The sequence below is a fragment of the Gossypium hirsutum genome, chromosome A08, assembly GCF_007990345.1.
Source record: "Gossypium hirsutum isolate 1008001.06 chromosome A08, Gossypium_hirsutum_v2.1, whole genome shotgun sequence".
Classification (NCBI taxonomy): Eukaryota; Viridiplantae; Streptophyta; class Magnoliopsida; order Malvales; family Malvaceae; genus Gossypium; species Gossypium hirsutum.
This window is the reverse complement of record NC_053431.1, coordinates 123,478,396-123,496,652: the sequence shown is the minus strand read 5'-3', so window position 1 is coordinate 123,496,652 and position 18,257 is coordinate 123,478,396. Positions and strand designations below refer to the sequence as shown.

Below are 18,257 nucleotides of genomic sequence, written 5' to 3'. Positions count from 1 at the left end.
GAGGTAATTCTTGGAACTCGTTTGCACACTGAAGATAAGTGGGGGCGAATATAACCTTAAAGATAGTGGCTTGATACACGCCTTGGAGCCTGTCCTATTTCTTCTTTTTCTTTTCGAGTTCCGATCGTGTGTTCGAGTTTTTTCCTTACCGGAGTTTTGTACTAACAATTTTAAGGTTATATTTCATGATGACTACCACAACACATGAAAGTGGAACACTAAGGGAGTTGGCTTCCAACTTTGTTAAACTTGATCGTTTTGATGGTGGCAATTTTCGACGATGGCAGAAAAAGATGCACTTTTTGTTATCAACTTTGAAGATTGCTTATGTTTGGATACTCCAAGACCTGAAGAGAATGAAAATGAATCTGTTGCTGCAACCCGAGAAAGACAAAAATGGGACAATGCTGATTACATGTGCATGGGCCACATATTGAATGGTTTATCTGATGGTTTGTTCGACACCTACTAAAACGACGTCACCGCTAAAGAATTATGGGACAAATTGGAGGCAAGATACATGACCGAAGATGTTACAAGTAAGAAATTTCTTGTCAGTCGTTTCAATAATTATCAAATGGTTGATGGTCGTTCTGTTATGGAACAATTTCATGATATTGAAAAGATGCTGAATCAATTTAAGCAATATGATATGAAAATGGATGAAATGATTGTGGTATCCTCCATAATAGACAAACTTCCTCCATCTTGGAAAGACTTTAAAAGAAGTCTAAAACATAAGAAAGAGGAAATATCTCTTGAGGCTTTGGCAAATCATCTTCGTATTGAAGAAGAGTATCGAAAACAAGATCAGAACCTAAATTCTGAAAATACCAAAGTACATGTTACGGAGGAAGTACAGACTACTAAACCATTCAAGAGAAAGTTCAATCAGACTGATAGAGCACCTAAGTTCAAAAAGAAACAAAAGGGCTCATGCTATCATTGTGGAAAGCCGGGACATTTCAAGAATGAATGTCGATTTTTAAAGAAGAAATCATCTTCTAAGGCTGATAATAACGAAAAGTTCGTTGCAATGATATCTGAAATTAATATGGCACAAGATGATAATACATGGTGGATTGATACCGGAGCAACCAAACATGTGTGCAAAGACAAAAGCATGTTCACAAAGTTCACACAATGTGAAAATGACAATGTCTTGTACATGGGAAATTCTTCCACCGCAACAATTAAAGGCAAAGGGTCTGTTGAACTACAATTCACTTCTGGAAAGGTTTTAACCTTAAATGATGTATATTATGTACCAGAAGTTAGGAAAAATTTAGTGTCTGGAAGTCTGTTGAATAAGTTTGGTTTCAAACTTGTTTTTGAGGCAGATAAGTTTATTTTGTCTAAGGGAGGAATTTTTGTGGGAAAAGGGTATATGTATGAAAGTATGTTCAAACTTAATATTATTAATAAGAATAAAAATACTATTTCTGCTTATATGGTTGAATCATTTTGTTTGTGGCATTATAGATTAGGTCATTTGAATTATAGAAAATTGAATGACATGTATAAATTAGATTTAATTCCTGTTTTTAATAATAATATTGAAAAATGCAATACCTGTATGTTGACTAAAATTACAAGAAATCCTTTCTCTAAGGTTAAAAGGAAAACAAAATTGCTTGATTTGATACATAGTGATTTATGTGACTTGTATAATACTCCTACATTAGGTGGAAAGAAATATTTTGTTACTTTTATTGATGATTGTTCTAGATATTGTTATGTATATTTATTGCATTCAAAAGATGAAGCGCTTGATAAATTTAAAGTTTATAAATCTGAAGTTGAACTTCAGTGTGAATCATTTATCAAGTGCTTAAGATCGGATAGAGGTGGAGAATACTATAATCCAAGTTATTTTGAACTCACTGGAATTGTCCATCAAGTTTCAGCCCCTTACACACCACAACAAAATGGTGTAGCTGAAAGGAAAAATAGAGTCTTGATTGAAATGGTAAATTCAATGTTATCATATTCAGGTCTTGGACAGGGTTTTTGGGGAGAAGCTGTTCTAACAGCTTGTCATATATTGAATAGAGTTCCTAATAAGGAAACTAAAATAACCCCCTATGAACAATGGAAGAAAAGGAAACCAAACCTTAATTATTTAAAGGTTTGGGGTTGTAGAGCTATTGTAAAAGTTCCAACACCTAAACGTAAAAAGTTAGGTGAAAGAGGAATTGAATGCATATTTATAGGTTATGCACATAATAGCAAGGCATATAGGTTCATAGTAATTGAACCAAATGATTCAATTTCAATTAATACGGTTATTGAATCAAGAGATGCTATTTTTGATGAAAATAGATTTAATTCTATATCAAGACAATTACAACCACAACAATTGATTCATTCTTCAAATGAGAATGAGATTCCATTGAAACAAATTGATAATAATGATGAATCTTGTCAAGAATTAAGAAGAAGTAAGAGGATTAAAAAGGTCAAAGATTTTGGACCAGATTTCATTATGTTTCTTGTAGAAGGAAAAGGTGAAAGTATATGCAATAAGATACCTTATTGTTATAATACCGAATCTGATCCTATTACATTTGAAGAAGCAGTGAAATCTCAAGACTCTGCTTTTTGGAAAGAAGCAATAAATGATGAAATGGATTCAATAATGGGAAATCAAACTTGGATCTTAGTTGATCTTCCACCAGGTTCCAAACCAATAGGTTGTAAATGGATCTTCAAAAAGAAAATGAAGGTCGATGGAACCATTGATAAATTTAAAGCAAGATTGGTAGCAAAAGGTTTTACACAAAGACAAGGTATTGATTACTTTGATACCTATGCTCCAGTAGCAAGAATTGCTACAATTAGACTATTAATATCACTTACCTCTATATATAATTTGGTTGTTCACCAAATGGATGTTAAAACTGCATTTTTAAATGGTGAATTGGAAGAGGAAGTGTACATGGAGCAACCGGAAGGATTTGTTGTTCCAGGACAAGAGCATAAGGTATGTAAGCTTGTTAAATCTTTATATGGGCTTAAACAAGCACCAAAACAATGGCACCAAAAGTTTGACAAGGTTGTTTTAGCTAATGGCTATAAAATAAATGAATCCGATAAGTGCATATATAGTAAATTTGATAATGGAAAGGGTGTTATAATTTGCTTATATGTAGATGACATGCTCATTTTTGGCACGGATTTGGAACAAATAGAAAACACAAAGAAATTCTTGTCAAACAACTTTGCTATGAAGGATATGGGTGTAGCAGATGTTATTCTTGGGATTAAAATAACCCGAGATGAAAGCACTATAGCTTTATCACAATCACATTACATTGAAAATGTGCTTAAAAAGTTTGATCTTTTCAACTGTATACCAGCATCTACACCCATGGATCCTCAATTAAAATTAGTATCTAATGCTGGTAGGAAAATTGATCAATTGAAATATGCAAGTCTAATTGGTTGTCTTATGTACATAATGACTTGTACAAGACCAGATATTGCATATGCTATTGGAAAATTGAGTAGATACACAAGTAATCCAAGTAGTTTGCATTGGCAAGCTTTAAATAGAGTACTTAGGTACTTAAAGAAAACTATTAACTATGGATTATGTTATAATGGATATCCTCCAGTTTTAGAAGGGTATTCGGATGCTAGTTGGATTACAAGTTTGGAAGATCATGCATCTACTAGTGGGTGGATCTTCAATCTTGGTGGAGGAGTCATTTCTTGGGGTTCCAAGAAACAAACATGTATTACTGATTCCACCATGGTAGCAGAATTTATTGCATTAGCCGCTGCATCTAAAGAAGCAGAATGGTTAAGAAATTTACTTTATGATGTACCTTTATGGCTTAAGCCAATTTCACCTATTTCTATCCGTTGTGATAGTGAGGCTACTCTAGCAAAGGCATATAGCCAAGTATATAATGGAAAGTCTAGACACATTGGATTAAGACATAGTTATGTCCGACAATTAATCTCTGATGGAGTGATCACTATTAATTATGTGAGGTCAAGTGAAAATTTGGCAGATCCTTTGACAAAAAGTCTTGCTAGAGATGCAGTAAAAAGGACCTCAAAGGGGATGAGACTCAAGCCTATTAATTAGAGTCACCCATGATGGAAACTCGACTCAACACTTGGTATAACGTCAAGTCTTGAGTTCAATGAGACAAAGTACATCATTAGTATGTGACTGTTAGCACTATAAATAAATCCATCCTAAGATTAAAGTGCTAGGTACCCGTAATGATAAGGGAAGGATGAGTAATGTACTCTTAATGGACCCATAACATAAATATGTTAGAGTATTATAATTACGGGAACACTTTTGATGGGATCTACTTATGTGAGTGGAAGTGTGGCCGCTTCTAGGAGCTTAAGGGCTTGGCTCTGACAGCACTCATGAAAAGAGGACATAGACACATGGCTATAATAGTGTCCCTAGATACTATGCATTGACTGATGTTGAAATCATTGTGTGAGATGTGTTCAGTTAATCAAATGGAATAGTTGGTTCAAAGCTTAGTCTACCATACAATTTCGATTAATTTTAACATGTTTTCACTAAGTGAAGGTTCAATCGTAAGACACCTTTATTTATGCAAATTGATTTCCAAGAATATCAAAATCTAAATATTTTGAAAATGGGGGGAGATTGTTGGAATATTTTCAAATATTTATAGTATCCCAATAACTATAAATGAATGGGTGTAATTAATCAAAAGATAAAACTTTTGGTCATTGGTCAAAAGTTATATCATTTGATTTTTTAAAAAGAATTATAACTATTCAAAAAATATTATTTGAATAGTTACAAAATTAAATGAATAATTATTATTATTTATTTATTCATAAAGACACCTATTGAAAGATGTCTCTATGAAGAGACATGAAAATTCCTATAAATAGGAATGGGATTTCATTTGGAAATCATATCAACAAATTCTAATATTATTTCTTCTCTTCCTTCATTTTCTAATATTATTAGATTATTCTATAAAGTATTGCTGCAGAAATCCTTTGTAGAAATTGAGTTTTTGTTATACATTACTCAGTGCATAGTGGACTATTCTCATCAGTGCAAAACGCAAATAGTCATTGGCTTCATTGTATCCTCGAGGTTAATTTGCTTGGAACTCGTTTGCACACTGAAGATAAGTGGGGGCGAATATAACCTTAAAGATAGTGGCTGGATACACGCCTTGGAGCCTGTCCTATTTCTTCTTTTTCTTTTCGAGTTCCGATTGTGTGTTCGAGTTTTTTCCTTATCGGAGTTTTGTACTAACACTAATTTGCAAGATCTACTTTCAAATTTGAAAGGCTACTACTAATTTACTTTGTGAATACCTGTAGTGTGCAAACAGAATCTGTTGCAGCAAAGATTGCTCCAATTGCTGAGGATTGTAGGGAACAATATAGTAAGGCAATCAAAAATGAAGAAAGCAAATTTGAAAACTAATTGAGCTATAAGGGCAGATACCTAGAAAATCTCCAATATCCAAGGAGCCAATGTCCATTTCATGTAAGTAGCACCTGTTTGAAGCATCAAACTTTCGTTCACATCCAACCAATACTAGGATTTTAATTAACAAATTAAGCCACACTGTAATATTACCAACTATGTTCCTTCATTATTTTTGAAGTATTTGTGTCTGAAACTTATGTTTGACATATATTCAAACATCATTATGGAGATATGACCCACTAAAGACCCTCCAAATACAGAAAACTTGAAAAGGTTAAACATTCTCGTGCTGTATACAAATCCGTATCCGCACTCACACCCAAGTCCGAATAACATAGGCCATCATTCTCTACAAGCGAAAACAAGAGAGAAAAGGAAAAAAAAGATTGTATCTGCACTACTGTAAACTGCACCTGTAAAGTTCTTAAAAATACCTAAAGATATAACTGTACAGGATATTAATGTACCAATAGCCCCAAACATCATGATGGTGATGAAGTTACGAAAAAATTGCTTCTTTTTCACCTTGAACCTGGTAGATAAAGCAAAGATTAGAAGGGCTTTAGACGATAAATAATGAACGAAATGAAGTCTTTACTTCATAATTTTAATTAGATAAACCCCCAAGATCATAGCACACTTTTATCCCTCTATTTATAATATTGAAAACACAGGGAATTTATTGTTAAGTTCAAACCAGAATATAGAATAAGCAACAAGCATGCGAAACAATTCTTAATTGTTGGTACCAAATATAAGGCAGCAGATTCGGTGGCACATGCTGCAGTAAAAGCTCGGTCTCATCATGTTAATAAAAAATGGCTTGGTGGTATGTTAACAAATTGACCCACTATTGACATGAGGCTTTATAAATCAAACAAAATAAAGTTTGTACATTTAACTAGTGTTGCATGTACATCTATTTTAGTTTCTACAAGCTAAACAACTTCCATATTCTTTGTCTAGAGAAATGGAAATGAAAGAAAGAACGAACTCACCCAGCATTGAATATATAATTGGGGGAAGAAGATAAATAAAGAAGAGATCTTCACTGAAGACTAAAAGACGTGAGCTTTTCCCCCCACTTCTCCACAAAATAATAACCCCAGTACAAAGGCCCTGCACATAACATCAATTAAATCAAATGTACTAAACGAGTAAAACACAGTCTAGTCAGAGTTGGATGGGGCTATGCGTTTGACATGACAATGTTGAATTGTTTTTCTTTTTTTTTTCTTATCTTCGAAGAATCCTTGCAGGATCATATCCCGTATCAATGTTCGAATATGTTTTGAAAACAAATGTTGAACATGAAAATAGATTAAAGCATATAATCCAAGCAAACAAAACTTAGCTGAATTATTCACAAACAAATAAATCTATGCCAATAAATGTCAAGAGAGAAACTCACAATCACAAGGGTGTAATTGATTCATTCATCCATCGATTCTCCTCCAAAAGATGACCGATCACGATACAAGCGCAAAGAAGAGCGACGAATAGGTTCAAAGAGACTACAGAGGCATGATCTGAAGTAAATAGTGTTTGCAACTTAGAAAATACAACAGCTAACGGTGATGCCACCATATTGATCTCTTTTTTGTATCAAAATATACTTTACAACAAGCTGATTTTTAATGTAGTTGTAATCCAAAGCTTTAGGCTGAGATTTTCCTTCAACACTGTGTATCTCCAAAAGGTTGTATGGCTCTCATGGCTGGTCGTTGTCATTAACTCTTTGATTAGACAAAGTATAGAATAACGAATATAAAATTAACACGAAAAAAAGAGAGAGAAAATAATTAATTTTAATTAGATAATAATGATAGTTAAAAATGTAGAAAGGATGAAGCAAGGTGAATCATTTAGAAACCGATATTTTTATCATGGAAAAAACAACAAAATATAATTTCTCTTTCGTTTTTCATTCTTGCACTTTCTCATCAACCAAACAACAAAAATAAAACATTAAAAAAATTGAATTAATTTGGAGCAAAAACACATGTACAAATTTAAACAAAAAAATTCCAAATATAAAATACTGTTTAAACCATTTTTTTGAAAACGAGAATCGACTTAGTTTGAAAACAAAAATTAAAACGGGAGTCGCTACCGATCTTTATTTGGTGTGATCGGATCACCCTTATTTTAATAAAACAATTTTAGTTTACTAAAACGGCATTTTGGTCTACGAATTTCAAGAGAATAAGTTCGAGAGTCGGTTACGTGTGAGGAAGGATTAGCGCCCCCGACACGCCCAAAAATTGGTACCGAATAGATTAGTTAGTGTCTTAATGTCGAAAATTGAAAATCGAAAATGAATTTGAAATATGATCTTTTCTATTAATATTGATTTTAAAATTTTTGAATTAGCTTAAATCAATTGTTTAAAGATTTCCTTATCTCGAGATATCGGAGTATCACATCCTGTAAGTTAGGACACAATACCATGAACTCCCGAGCATAAGGTCGTCTATAATTTTAATTGGAAATACATGTATTTTAAAACTCAAAAGGATATTTGGCTATTTAGAATCAACGAGGGAACCGAAACCCTGTAAGTTAGGGCACAATTCCTCGATGTTCCAAAACGCAAAACATTACCTTATTTTGAAATCCTCTTTTTGAAAAAATAACGAGTATGGTATTTTACAACGTACATTTATTTTGTTCAAAATGAAATAAAGCGATCTAAGTCGGATAAATATGTTGGGGTTTAATATACGATATGATTTAAACTAGGTAAAACAAAGATATAACGTAAAGCATGTAATAATACAATACGAATACGATATTATACAGGGGAATGGCAATAATATGTAAATATGAATGAACAAATTATAATACTCAATAGCAAAAACCCCATAACACATATTACTCGGATACCATCAATAATAATCAAAAGAATGAAATAAATAACATAAAGCCATTTAAAATAAATAACAAAACAATTTTAAATAAGTAATGCATAAAAAAATAAATTAAAAAAGTAGATATTATAAAAAAACAATTTAAAGGGAATAGTATAATATAATCTAGAATAATTAATACACAAAACAATTTAAAAATACAACTTGAAACGAATAGTATGTATAACAGTTTAGAAGAAAACATAGAATATCTAAAATAAACATTATATGGAAAACAAATTAAAAAAAAAGTATATATAATATATAAAAAGTGTATGAAATAATTTAATATAAGTAATATATATATGAAATCCTAAAGTAAATAATGATGAAGGTTTGTAATAAATAATGAAAGAATTTAAAATTATTCACATATATAAAATAGTATAACAAAATAATATATAAAAACGTAAAATAGATAATATATAAAATGGTTTGACGTAAATAACGTATAAAAATAATCAGAATAAATAATATGAAAATAGAAATTTGAAATAAATAACGTATAAGAACATTTTAAATAGAAAGACATATGTATATAAATAATCCTAAATAATATATAAAATTTAAAGTATATAAATAGTTTCAAAATAAATAATATGTCAAGACAGATTTAAAAGAAACACCATATACGTAGAATAATTTTAAGTAAATAGTCATGAACAATTTTATATAATAAAACAATTTGCAATAAATTATATGAGCACAACTTAAAATATATGAAGCAAATTTGAAAGGAATAGGCAGTTTATGATGAAGTAATGTAAAAAGAACAATGAAGCGATAAATACATTAACAAACAAACAAACAAACATTAACTAAATTGGTTTAATAATACAATCATAATAACGTTAATAAAATAAATTATTCAACACTTATAATGATGAAGATATGAATGAAATGAGTAATTTATGAAAGAAAGTAAAAAAAATGAATAAATAATAAAATAATAATACAAAGGCAAATGAAAATTGAAAGTAAATAAAAGAGTTATGAAATGATTCTAATTACATAAACTAGTAATGTTCATTGATGAATAAATAGACCATAGGTATATATAAACCAATAAATAGATGTACGAATAAATAAATTCGTACTAAGTTGAAATTTAATTAAAAGTTAAGGTAAAAATAGTAAGTAATGAAAAGAAGGCCAACAAGGACTGAAATGAGTCACGCTGAAACGAGGAGGGACTATCTGGGAAATATTCCCAGCCTTTATGCACATCATTTCAGCAGGGACTCAAATGTAATCAGAAGAAAATTATGCGGCCAGATTTATAAAACATAATAAAGTGGATGAGCGGACCAAATTGTGACGCGCACAAAGGTAGAAGGACCTCACACACAAATATCCCAATTATGGGAAACACGCGGATCCTGGTGCCCCATGTGGGTCGGGTCGGATTGGATTGACCCCCCAAAACGACTCCGTTTTGGGCGTATGGGGGGCCTAATGAAACTACGTCGTTTCGACGTTATATTTAAACCCCGCCTTTTTTTTTAATCCTCATTTCTGCCCTCTTTTCATAAAAAAAACTAAAGGAACCTTTAATCTCTCCCCTCTCTTCCCCATGCCGACGATCGGTTTCTTCGTCGCACCACCGCACCACCACCGTATCCGGTGGCCGGTAATGCGCAAAAAGGGGCTTTTAGCCTGCTTCAAACGGATCCAAAGCAAGGCTCTCCAAAATCCGAAGAAAAACGAAAGAAAAGGCTTCTCCCCTTCCCTTTTAGATCCGATCTAGACGAATGAGAAGAGTCTTTCGACGGTGTGACCGTGGGTTCTCCGGTAAGGTTCTTCATTTTCTTTTTGTGTTCAAAAGCAAAAATAAAATAAAATAAAACGAAAATTTGAAAATAAAAAGATCAACCTTTTTCTTGCTTTTGTTCTTTTATTTCTTAAATGTGCGTGTCCCAAAAAAAACTACAAATGGATGTTTCGACTTTTATAACCGAATTACATAGATTCATTTTTTGTTTTTTTCTTCTTGTCTGCTACTTTTTCTTCTTCTTTTCTTGTGTTTCGCGTGCTAGTTTCGTCTTGCAGGTGTCAGACGCGTAGAAGGCCGATGGTTGGTGCCCCAAGCGGTGGTGGTGGCGCGCGTGATGGCCAAGGGCAGAGGGGGGAGTGGCGGCTGAACTTTGGTGGCTAGGGGTAGGGTGGCTGCTGAAAAAAAGTTTAAGATAGTGGGCTGACTTGGGCTTTAGGGTTTTAGGTTATTGGGTTTATTTTGGGCTAAAATTTGGGTATTGGGTTTTAATTGGGTTTTGTTTTAATTTTGGGCCATGTATTGGACTATTTTTTTGTTTATTTGGTTTGGGTTCTTTTGGGCCAAAATTGGCTATTACAAAGTCAATTTGTTCTCTTCTTTTACTTCCTATCCTTTCTTCGTATCTCTACAACCAAACATACAAAAAAAAATCACCTAATTTATTCGGAGGATCAATAACATGCATGCGGAAAGCTTTCGATTTCAGCTCTTTTAAACTATATTTCCTTTTTGTAGATTTTATAAAAACAAGAAGGAATTTTGAAAGACGAATGAATTCGAAGAGAAAGCTTAGCAAACAAAAAAAAAAAGGAAAAGGAAACCTTTATTTCGAAAATTTCAGACGTGAATCTTCGAATCTCCCACCAATTTCGCAAAAAAATTGCATCAATTTTGAAAAAAATAATAATGAGAATTTGCTGCAAATAATTAAAAGAAGAACAAAAATTATGGATAGATTAGAGAGGAAAAGAAGTAGAGCGGGTTACGCGGGGAAATGGTGAAACACTGAACACAAAAAGGCATAAACATAAATTTGAATTAGGACCGTCGGATTTGTGAATCACGTGGTTTTTAAGTGATGGTTTTAATGTAAGACTCTGTGCAGCGGAATATGGTGGTTAAGATATAGAAATTAATAACGGTGTTCAATTTGTTAAAAAACGGTTTTGTTAAAAAGGGCAAACTTCTATCAATTTTATTAAACTATTAGTAAATTTATGTTGTAGTCATTAAACTTTAACAAATTACAAAATAATCATTGAATTATTTGAAAGTTTTTATTTAAATCGCTGAACTATTTGAAAGTTTTATTTAAATCATTGGGATGATAAATTTTTTTTTTTTAAGTTTGGCTAGTGAGCTCTAAGCGATGATTTGATGATCAATACGGTAGATTAGTTCCCATCGACAAGTAGAAAAAAAATATCTTAGATCCAAGCTGATCTGACAATCAATGTCGGAGATCGGAGAATAAAATTGTTTAGATTTTGATTAATAGATTTGTGATGTTAAATATTGTTTTATAAAGAAACTGAACTATTAAAGAGGAGAATGTAAACTTTTGATTGGTGTAGGCAGTATAAACAGAGAAGACTATATAGTAGCGATTTTAATAGCCCAATGACTTAAATGAAAACTTTCGAATAGTTCAATGACCATTTTATAACTGTTTAAAGTTGAGTGACCAAAACGTAAACTTATTGATAGTTTAGTGACCATGGGCGTACTTTACTCAAATAAAAAATTTGCAAATAAGATTAAAATAAGTGCCTTGTTTATTTTTTAGATTTAAAAATCTTATCAATGGAGTTAAAAAGTTCAGGTATATTGTGAAGTTAAAAAGCTCCATTAATGTCGATTAATTTGAGTCTTAGTTGGCTTCGGCATTATTTTAGTATAGGAGAATGTGGATTCGAGCGTAATAAAATACATTTATCTATCTATTTAAGGGAGGGGTTATAAATAATTTTAAGCCTAATAAAAAAAATGAAATAAATATTCATGCATGGCATTCTTCATTGAGCACTCTGTCATATCTATATGTATTTGATACATTTTTATACCATTAAAAGGCACTTTTAAGTCTAAGCAAACAATTATCATTCACTAAACCATTGAGTAAACTTAAGTTTGAAGCAATAATTTCTTATGAACAAAAGAGTCAAAAAAGTAAAAACACCCAATATATATTATTTGAACCAAAATTATAAGTTGAACTCCCACTTAATAATCTAGAATTTGATTTATAGTTATATATAGATAAAATAGCTATTATTCAAGAACACCTATGATCATATATTGAAAATTTGAGTCGATTGTTTTTTTCAGCAAAATATATGTTTTAAGAGACTCACTTTAAAATATATAAATTTGTTAAGTTGATCAGGATGCCTTTTATACATTATATCTCTATTAAAGGATAACTTTAAAATCTTTTTATCTCCCTCTTTCTAAACTCTCACCTTTATTGACTTTCAACATAGTTGTATGAATCATCGTCTTCTCAAATATGTATTAATATGTTCGGATTATGTAAACTGTAATATTTTTGTGAATTAAATGAAAATCATTCAAAGTTAGACATGAGATAAAACAAAATAAACCAAACAAGAATTCTTATCCTAATCTTTTTCACTGATAATTACTAGGGAAAAACAAATAATTTATATATAACAGCGTTGTAAATTAAAATATCGAAACTTGCATTAATTGGTTTCTTTACTTGATATGTTTAGGTGTATTCGGTATTTATTATCTTGGTAAAAATATTACAAAACTCCCTGTATAAGGTTAAGAAGCGCCTTTTAACTTGTTTACTGAAAATTAATAAATTAATCATTATATGTTAGATGAGTGAATAAAGTAGTCCTCCCATTAAAATTTGGTATTTATATATAATGAATAATAACAAATTTTAATATAAAAATTTATTCAATTTTTATTAAAATATTTTAAAATATAATTATTTATATAAAATTTTCAATTAACTTTTACAATCTTCCACGATTTTTAATTTTTTTAAAACTTTTACAGTAATTTACTATTTGATTACAGTTTTTTAAAAAATTCTAACAATTGTTTAATTTTTAAACAATTATATATATTCATGTTTTATATTTTTAAATATTTTTAGGGTTTTATTCCAAATGATTACATCATCATGAGGTCAACATATGCTATGTTCCAATTTATCATTAGTTAGATATCTCAGTCGGTTTTTTATTAACATCCAAGAATTGAACCGGGCTGGAGGTGGTTCAGCAGAAGAAGCGGGGATGTGATTTAAGATTCTATGATTGGATTACTCTGATGAATACATAGAAAAAAGAAATCGTCAAATGGGAGTTAAATTCAAGGAAAGTTTTGTATATACAATGAATGTTAGACTTGCAATGTAGATGTACTGATAAAATTCTTTAAATGGTGAACATTCCAAGGTTTTGTAAAGTTAGCTGTAAGAATCCAGCTACCATTAAAGAATATCCAGCCTTTTAGATGATAATCACTAGGGAAACAATGGTGTATAAATGAAGAACTTGATGTTCTCCAATGGAAAATTTTTCAGCTTTTTCCCCCCCCCCTCTTTCATATACTGTAATTATATCTTTCTTCCATGGTGTATAAATCTTTATAGGGTCTACCATAGCAGAAAAAAAGAAGAGATGAAAACACTTTATACATGGCCGAAACTTGCCACCTTGTGCTGCATTTATTGCTTCTTTTTTATTGCCTTTGCTTTTGCTGCTCCTTCACCAGATGTTGCAGGTTAAATTTCTCTTTTTACTCTTTTTACTGTAACCCATGTGTTCGTTTTTTTGTTTAAATGAAAATTTTGACCTTCTGTTTTGGTCCTGGATTTAAGCTTTGCTTTGATGATTTGATAAAAGATGTTGGGTTATGATAATTGATCTATAGACATTAGAAATTGGATCCAAATTTATTGAATGCTATCTCTTAAATGTTGATATCATGAATAAATTTTGGCTTCTGAGTTTCCCATAGTTTCAAGAGAACAATTTAAGTCTACTGTCAAGTCTACTGTCAATTTTCTGCGAAGTGCACTCATTTGTGTGTTGCGACATATTAATCACAATCTGATTCAGATTGTTGGGCATGAACATATGATAAAAAATCATAAGCCAAAATTGTCTTATTTGGGTCACAAATCCTCAAAGTGTTGTCACCTTTAAGTGCACTTTTAAAGTTTTGATAGAAGTTGTAGATGGTAGAATCCAAAATTATAGGTCTAGGGATATAGATAGAAGTTGTAGATAGTAGAATCCCAAATTAAACTTGTCAAATGCCACTTTAAGGTGGCTCATGAATCATTTGAGTTAAAATTGAGATTCATCTAGTTTTTAGATAATAAATTAGGGTTTCTTAAATCTTTTTTTTTTTTGCTTTTAAATAAAAGAAATTAGAGTCTACTGACATGAAAAGAAGTAGTAGATGCTAGAATTCAAACCTAAATTTGTTGAATGCCACATCTTAAAGGTGATTTCATGAAATAATTAAGTTAAAATCCAGATACACTTGGTTTTTAGATAACAATTTAAGTTCACAAGGTTACTTGTTTTTACAAAGAAAGTGGTAACCTAAAGACAGAGGAGAGAAATGTTAATACATAAATTCAAACCCAAATTTACTAAATGTAACCGCATAAAGGTAGCTATAAGAATTGAGTTACATTCAAGGTTGACATTGTTTCTAGATACCAATTTAAGTCCACATGAGCTGCTTCTTTTAGTACAAAGATCGTTGCAACTTAGATATAGGGGAAGGGTCTATTAAACATCACTTTTTAAAGGTGACTACATAAGTTAACAAAAATAAACTCTATGTTGACTGTGTTTTTAGATAACAGTTAGGGTCACCTGAGCTCACCTTATGCTTGACTTAGACATTGTAAGCCACTATTTTCCTTTTTTTTCTTTTGCTCAAACAATTTTGATTGAAGATAATAACAAAGGTTTTGCTAAGATGGTTTTGGAGCATGATGCCTGAAAAAATAATGTATAGAATTAGAAGGTAAAAGCCATATCTTCAATCTTACTTTGTTTTATGATTTTGGCTCTATCAACCGTAGATATTTATCATAATTGATTATGACAGACGTGATACAAAATGTGTCTGTCGGTGCAATTTAACAAAGAGGCTATTTGTTTGCAGATTGTTCCTTGAATTTCACTCCATACCCTTACCTACCAAGTGGTAACTGCATTGGTGAAAATGGGAAAGTCATCTTATGGGGCAGTATATCTTCACATCTTTGCTGTCGAAATGCCCTCAATGCCTTGTTTCAAGTTCTTGCAGTTCGAGCTAATCAAATACCAGACAGTATCATCTTCATTGGACAAGATTCATGGAACCAATGCAATTCTCCATTTCCATCACAACCATTAGTTTCCCTACACTCTTGTGGATTTGACAATTTTTACTCTGGCAGTTCCAAATGTTCAAACCTATCCCTGTCACAAATTCAGGGCAGTCCACCTTACTTGGAAGCAGTAAAGTTATGTTCTGACTTAAGTTCTTCATTTGACAACACCTGCAAGAACTGCACTGATGCCATAGCAAAGGTAGCTGAATCTCTGTTGGCACTAGTTCAAAGGCAAAAGGATCATACTGAAAGAACATTATGTAGTTTAGCTGCAGTTCTTTCGGTTGCTGCTGCAAATGTTACTGATAGCTCTTTTGGTCCAAATTTGTATAGCTGTATGTCTTCTTTAGATGATTTTGGTAAGGACCATAACTTGTTTAGAATCCTTTTTTTGCCTTACATTCAAGTCTATGTTCCAAGGACTCGCTAAATACCTGAAAAAACTCAAAAACATACTCGTATCTGATACTTACAACCGAGTCTGAGTAACGTAGGTGTTCAAGTTCCCTAACCCTGACTTTGAGCTTTTCTTTGCCTAACAGATCCAGGCTATATCAAACTCAAAAGTAAGTTGATTTTCTTATCTCATCTCTTGCATCTGTTTGATTCTGTTGAAGTCAGGGATTTAAACTATGGTTGCGGTTTAATCTTGGTGAATATTTTATAAAATGCTCACTGAAGTAATTTTATAGGGAACCTAGCAAAAGCACTTGTTGCAGTCTTTGTAGCAGCCATGGTGCTGATTTTGATCCTAGTCTTGGTAAAATTTGTGACCCTAAAGAAAAGCAAGATCCAAAAAAGGCTTCCAAAACCACTGCTACCAAAGGACATCAATAACTGGTCTTGCCTCTACATCTTCTCAAAGGCTGAGATTGAGAAAGCTATAAGCATTAACAATAGAAAGAAGAGTTTAGGCCGAGGGAGTGCCGGCGAAGTTTTCGAAGGCAGGTTGCCTAGTGGACAAGTTGTGGCCATCAAGCAGATAAAGAAAGGCAACTCTTTGGATTCTTTCACTAGGGAAGTTGCCGGTCTATCCCGGATTCGGCATCCGAACCTTGTGTCTTTGCTTGGTTGCTGTATCGAAGGCGATGAGCAGTATTTGGTCTTGGAATATTGTCATTCAGGGAATCTTGCTGACCATATCCTACGTAAAGTTTTCTTGCAACCATTACATGTTTGTTCTTTCTATCTGTAATTTGCTAATTTTCTATCCCAAATTGCAGTTTTCGTGCTTTAAGAAGGGCAGTGGCATTACAGATGCTGGGTTCGGGTCTCAGATCTTTTGAATGTCGCCGTTTAAGAGCGGAAATTTATAAACTGACCGAACTATGTTTCGTTTTCAGGGAAAGACACTGTCTTGACATGGGAAAAAAGAGTTAAGATCCTAAGAGATTGTGCACTCGGGCTGAGGTATCTCCACAATTACATTGATGGATGCATTGTGCATAGAGATATTAAGGTAACACAGATTATAACCTACTAATCTGTCTCTACGAACTATGCTGCTCCGACTTTTCATTTTCAGACACATATTCAGACATGAGTATGTATGATTCTGACATCCGAGTAACATAGTATATGATAATTGTTCCTGATACTGAATGCTTGTCTTATAGCTCACAAACATCCTCTTGACTGAAGATTTGGAGCCTAAACTCTCAGATTTCGGGCTGGCAAAGATGCTAGGAATGGAGGAAAGCAAAGTTTTCACTGATGTTAGAGGAACAATAGGTTATATGGATCCAGAATATATGAGCAATGCTAAGCTAACCTGTGCCAGTGATATCTACAGCTTTGGCATTGTAGCCTTGCAACTTCTTTCAGGACAGAAAGTTTTTGAGTTGGATCTCGATGCCAGTGAACAACTTACACGCAAAGTACATATTTTGAGTCTTTTAGCTGTCAATATTCACTGCAATTGATTGCCAACAATAAGTTTCATTTAAATCCGAATACTTGATGTAGGCAAAGGATGTGAGCATGGGAAATCGTCCATCAACAGATTTCGAAGATCCGAGGCTTCATGGGAATCTCAATAGGAAAGATTTCGAAGCCATTTTACAAATTGCAGTACTTTGTGTTGCCAAATCGAGTAGGGGCCGACCACCTATTGATGTTGTTTTTGATGAGTTAGAGAAGGCTTGGAAAAACACAGTGGCTGACATGGTTTAATTACCTTCAATCCCTTTCATTGTTTACATCTTATATATAGTTCAGAGCTGAATCACGTATTAATTCGTTGAAATATGTATACAGAAAATGAGGAAAGAAATTGGTCCATCAGCAACACCACAGTCAAGGTCCATGGAAGTGACTTCATTGTGAACGCAGAGGTTTCAGAAGGGTAATTCGGATACTTGTTTATAATAAAAGTTGTGGTAATATTATAAAGATGGAAATTAGGAAAAGTTATTTTCTTCATTAGACATTTTTGTGATTCACAGGAGAGAGTGAAGATTTAAAAAAAAAAAAAAAGAGTTTCAGAAAGAAGGAAGAGGTCTTTGGTCCTTGTAAGAAACTGGGAAGTTTATGTCAATTACTAGTGAATATCTCATTGACGCAGGCATATATATATATATATAGAGAGAGAGAGAGAGAGAGATGTGTATATTTGTTGATTTTCTGGTTTTCAAGCTAAAGTTGATGTTTTAAGAGGAAGATGTGAAATATTATGCAAGTCTATTAAGCTATGTGAGTTTTGCTGAAATATACTGTATTGTATTTCTTCTCTTAAAATAT

At 32.3% G+C, this 18,257-nt stretch overlaps 1 protein-coding gene, 1 long non-coding RNA gene and 1 pseudogene across 3 annotated transcripts; 2 read left to right on the top strand and 1 right to left on the bottom strand.

Annotated features, from left to right (window-relative positions):
- LOC107936290 (sodium/hydrogen exchanger 2-like) overlaps positions 1-7,042 on the bottom strand; it is a 20,277-nt pseudogene extending 13,235 nt beyond the window's left edge.
- Positions 7,043-9,666: 2,624 nt separating this feature from the next.
- On the top strand, positions 9,667-10,740 carry LOC107936281 (uncharacterized). Its single transcript, XR_001694379.2, has 2 exons — positions 9,667-10,155; positions 10,401-10,740. It is a non-coding gene; the product is annotated as an uncharacterized lncRNA (long non-coding RNA).
- Positions 10,741-13,383: 2,643 nt separating this feature from the next.
- Positions 13,384-18,225, top strand: LOC107936292 (probable leucine-rich repeat receptor-like protein kinase At5g49770). Of its 2 annotated transcripts, XM_041075149.1 has the most exons (9): positions 13,384-13,903; positions 15,308-15,877; positions 16,061-16,084; positions 16,211-16,666; positions 16,862-16,977; positions 17,135-17,395; positions 17,484-17,684; positions 17,775-17,862; positions 17,963-18,225. In XM_041075149.1, the coding sequence occupies exons 1-8, from the start codon at positions 13,666-13,668 to the stop codon at positions 17,841-17,843; spliced, it is 1,935 nt and encodes a 644-aa protein (XP_040931083.1). In that variant the 5' UTR covers positions 13,384-13,665; the 3' UTR covers positions 17,844-17,862; positions 17,963-18,225. The 2 variants fall into 2 exon arrangements, with proteins under 2 accessions (XP_040931083.1, XP_040931082.1); XM_041075148.1 differs by having other exon boundaries at positions 13,385-13,903; positions 17,775-18,225.
- The last annotated feature ends 32 nt before the right edge of the window (positions 18,226-18,257 follow it).

Coding starts and splice junctions, on each gene's coding strand:
- LOC107936292 (XM_041075149.1), top strand. CDS start 13,666: ATGAAGAACTTGATGTTCTCCAATGGAAAATTTTTCAGCTTTTTCCCC. Junction 16,085..16,210: donor AGGCTATATCAAACTCAAAA/GTAAGTTGATTT, acceptor GTAATTTTATAG/GGAACCTAGCAAAAGCACTT. Junction 16,667..16,861: donor TCTTGCTGACCATATCCTAC/GTAAAGTTTTCT, acceptor TTTCGTTTTCAG/GGAAAGACACTGTCTTGACA.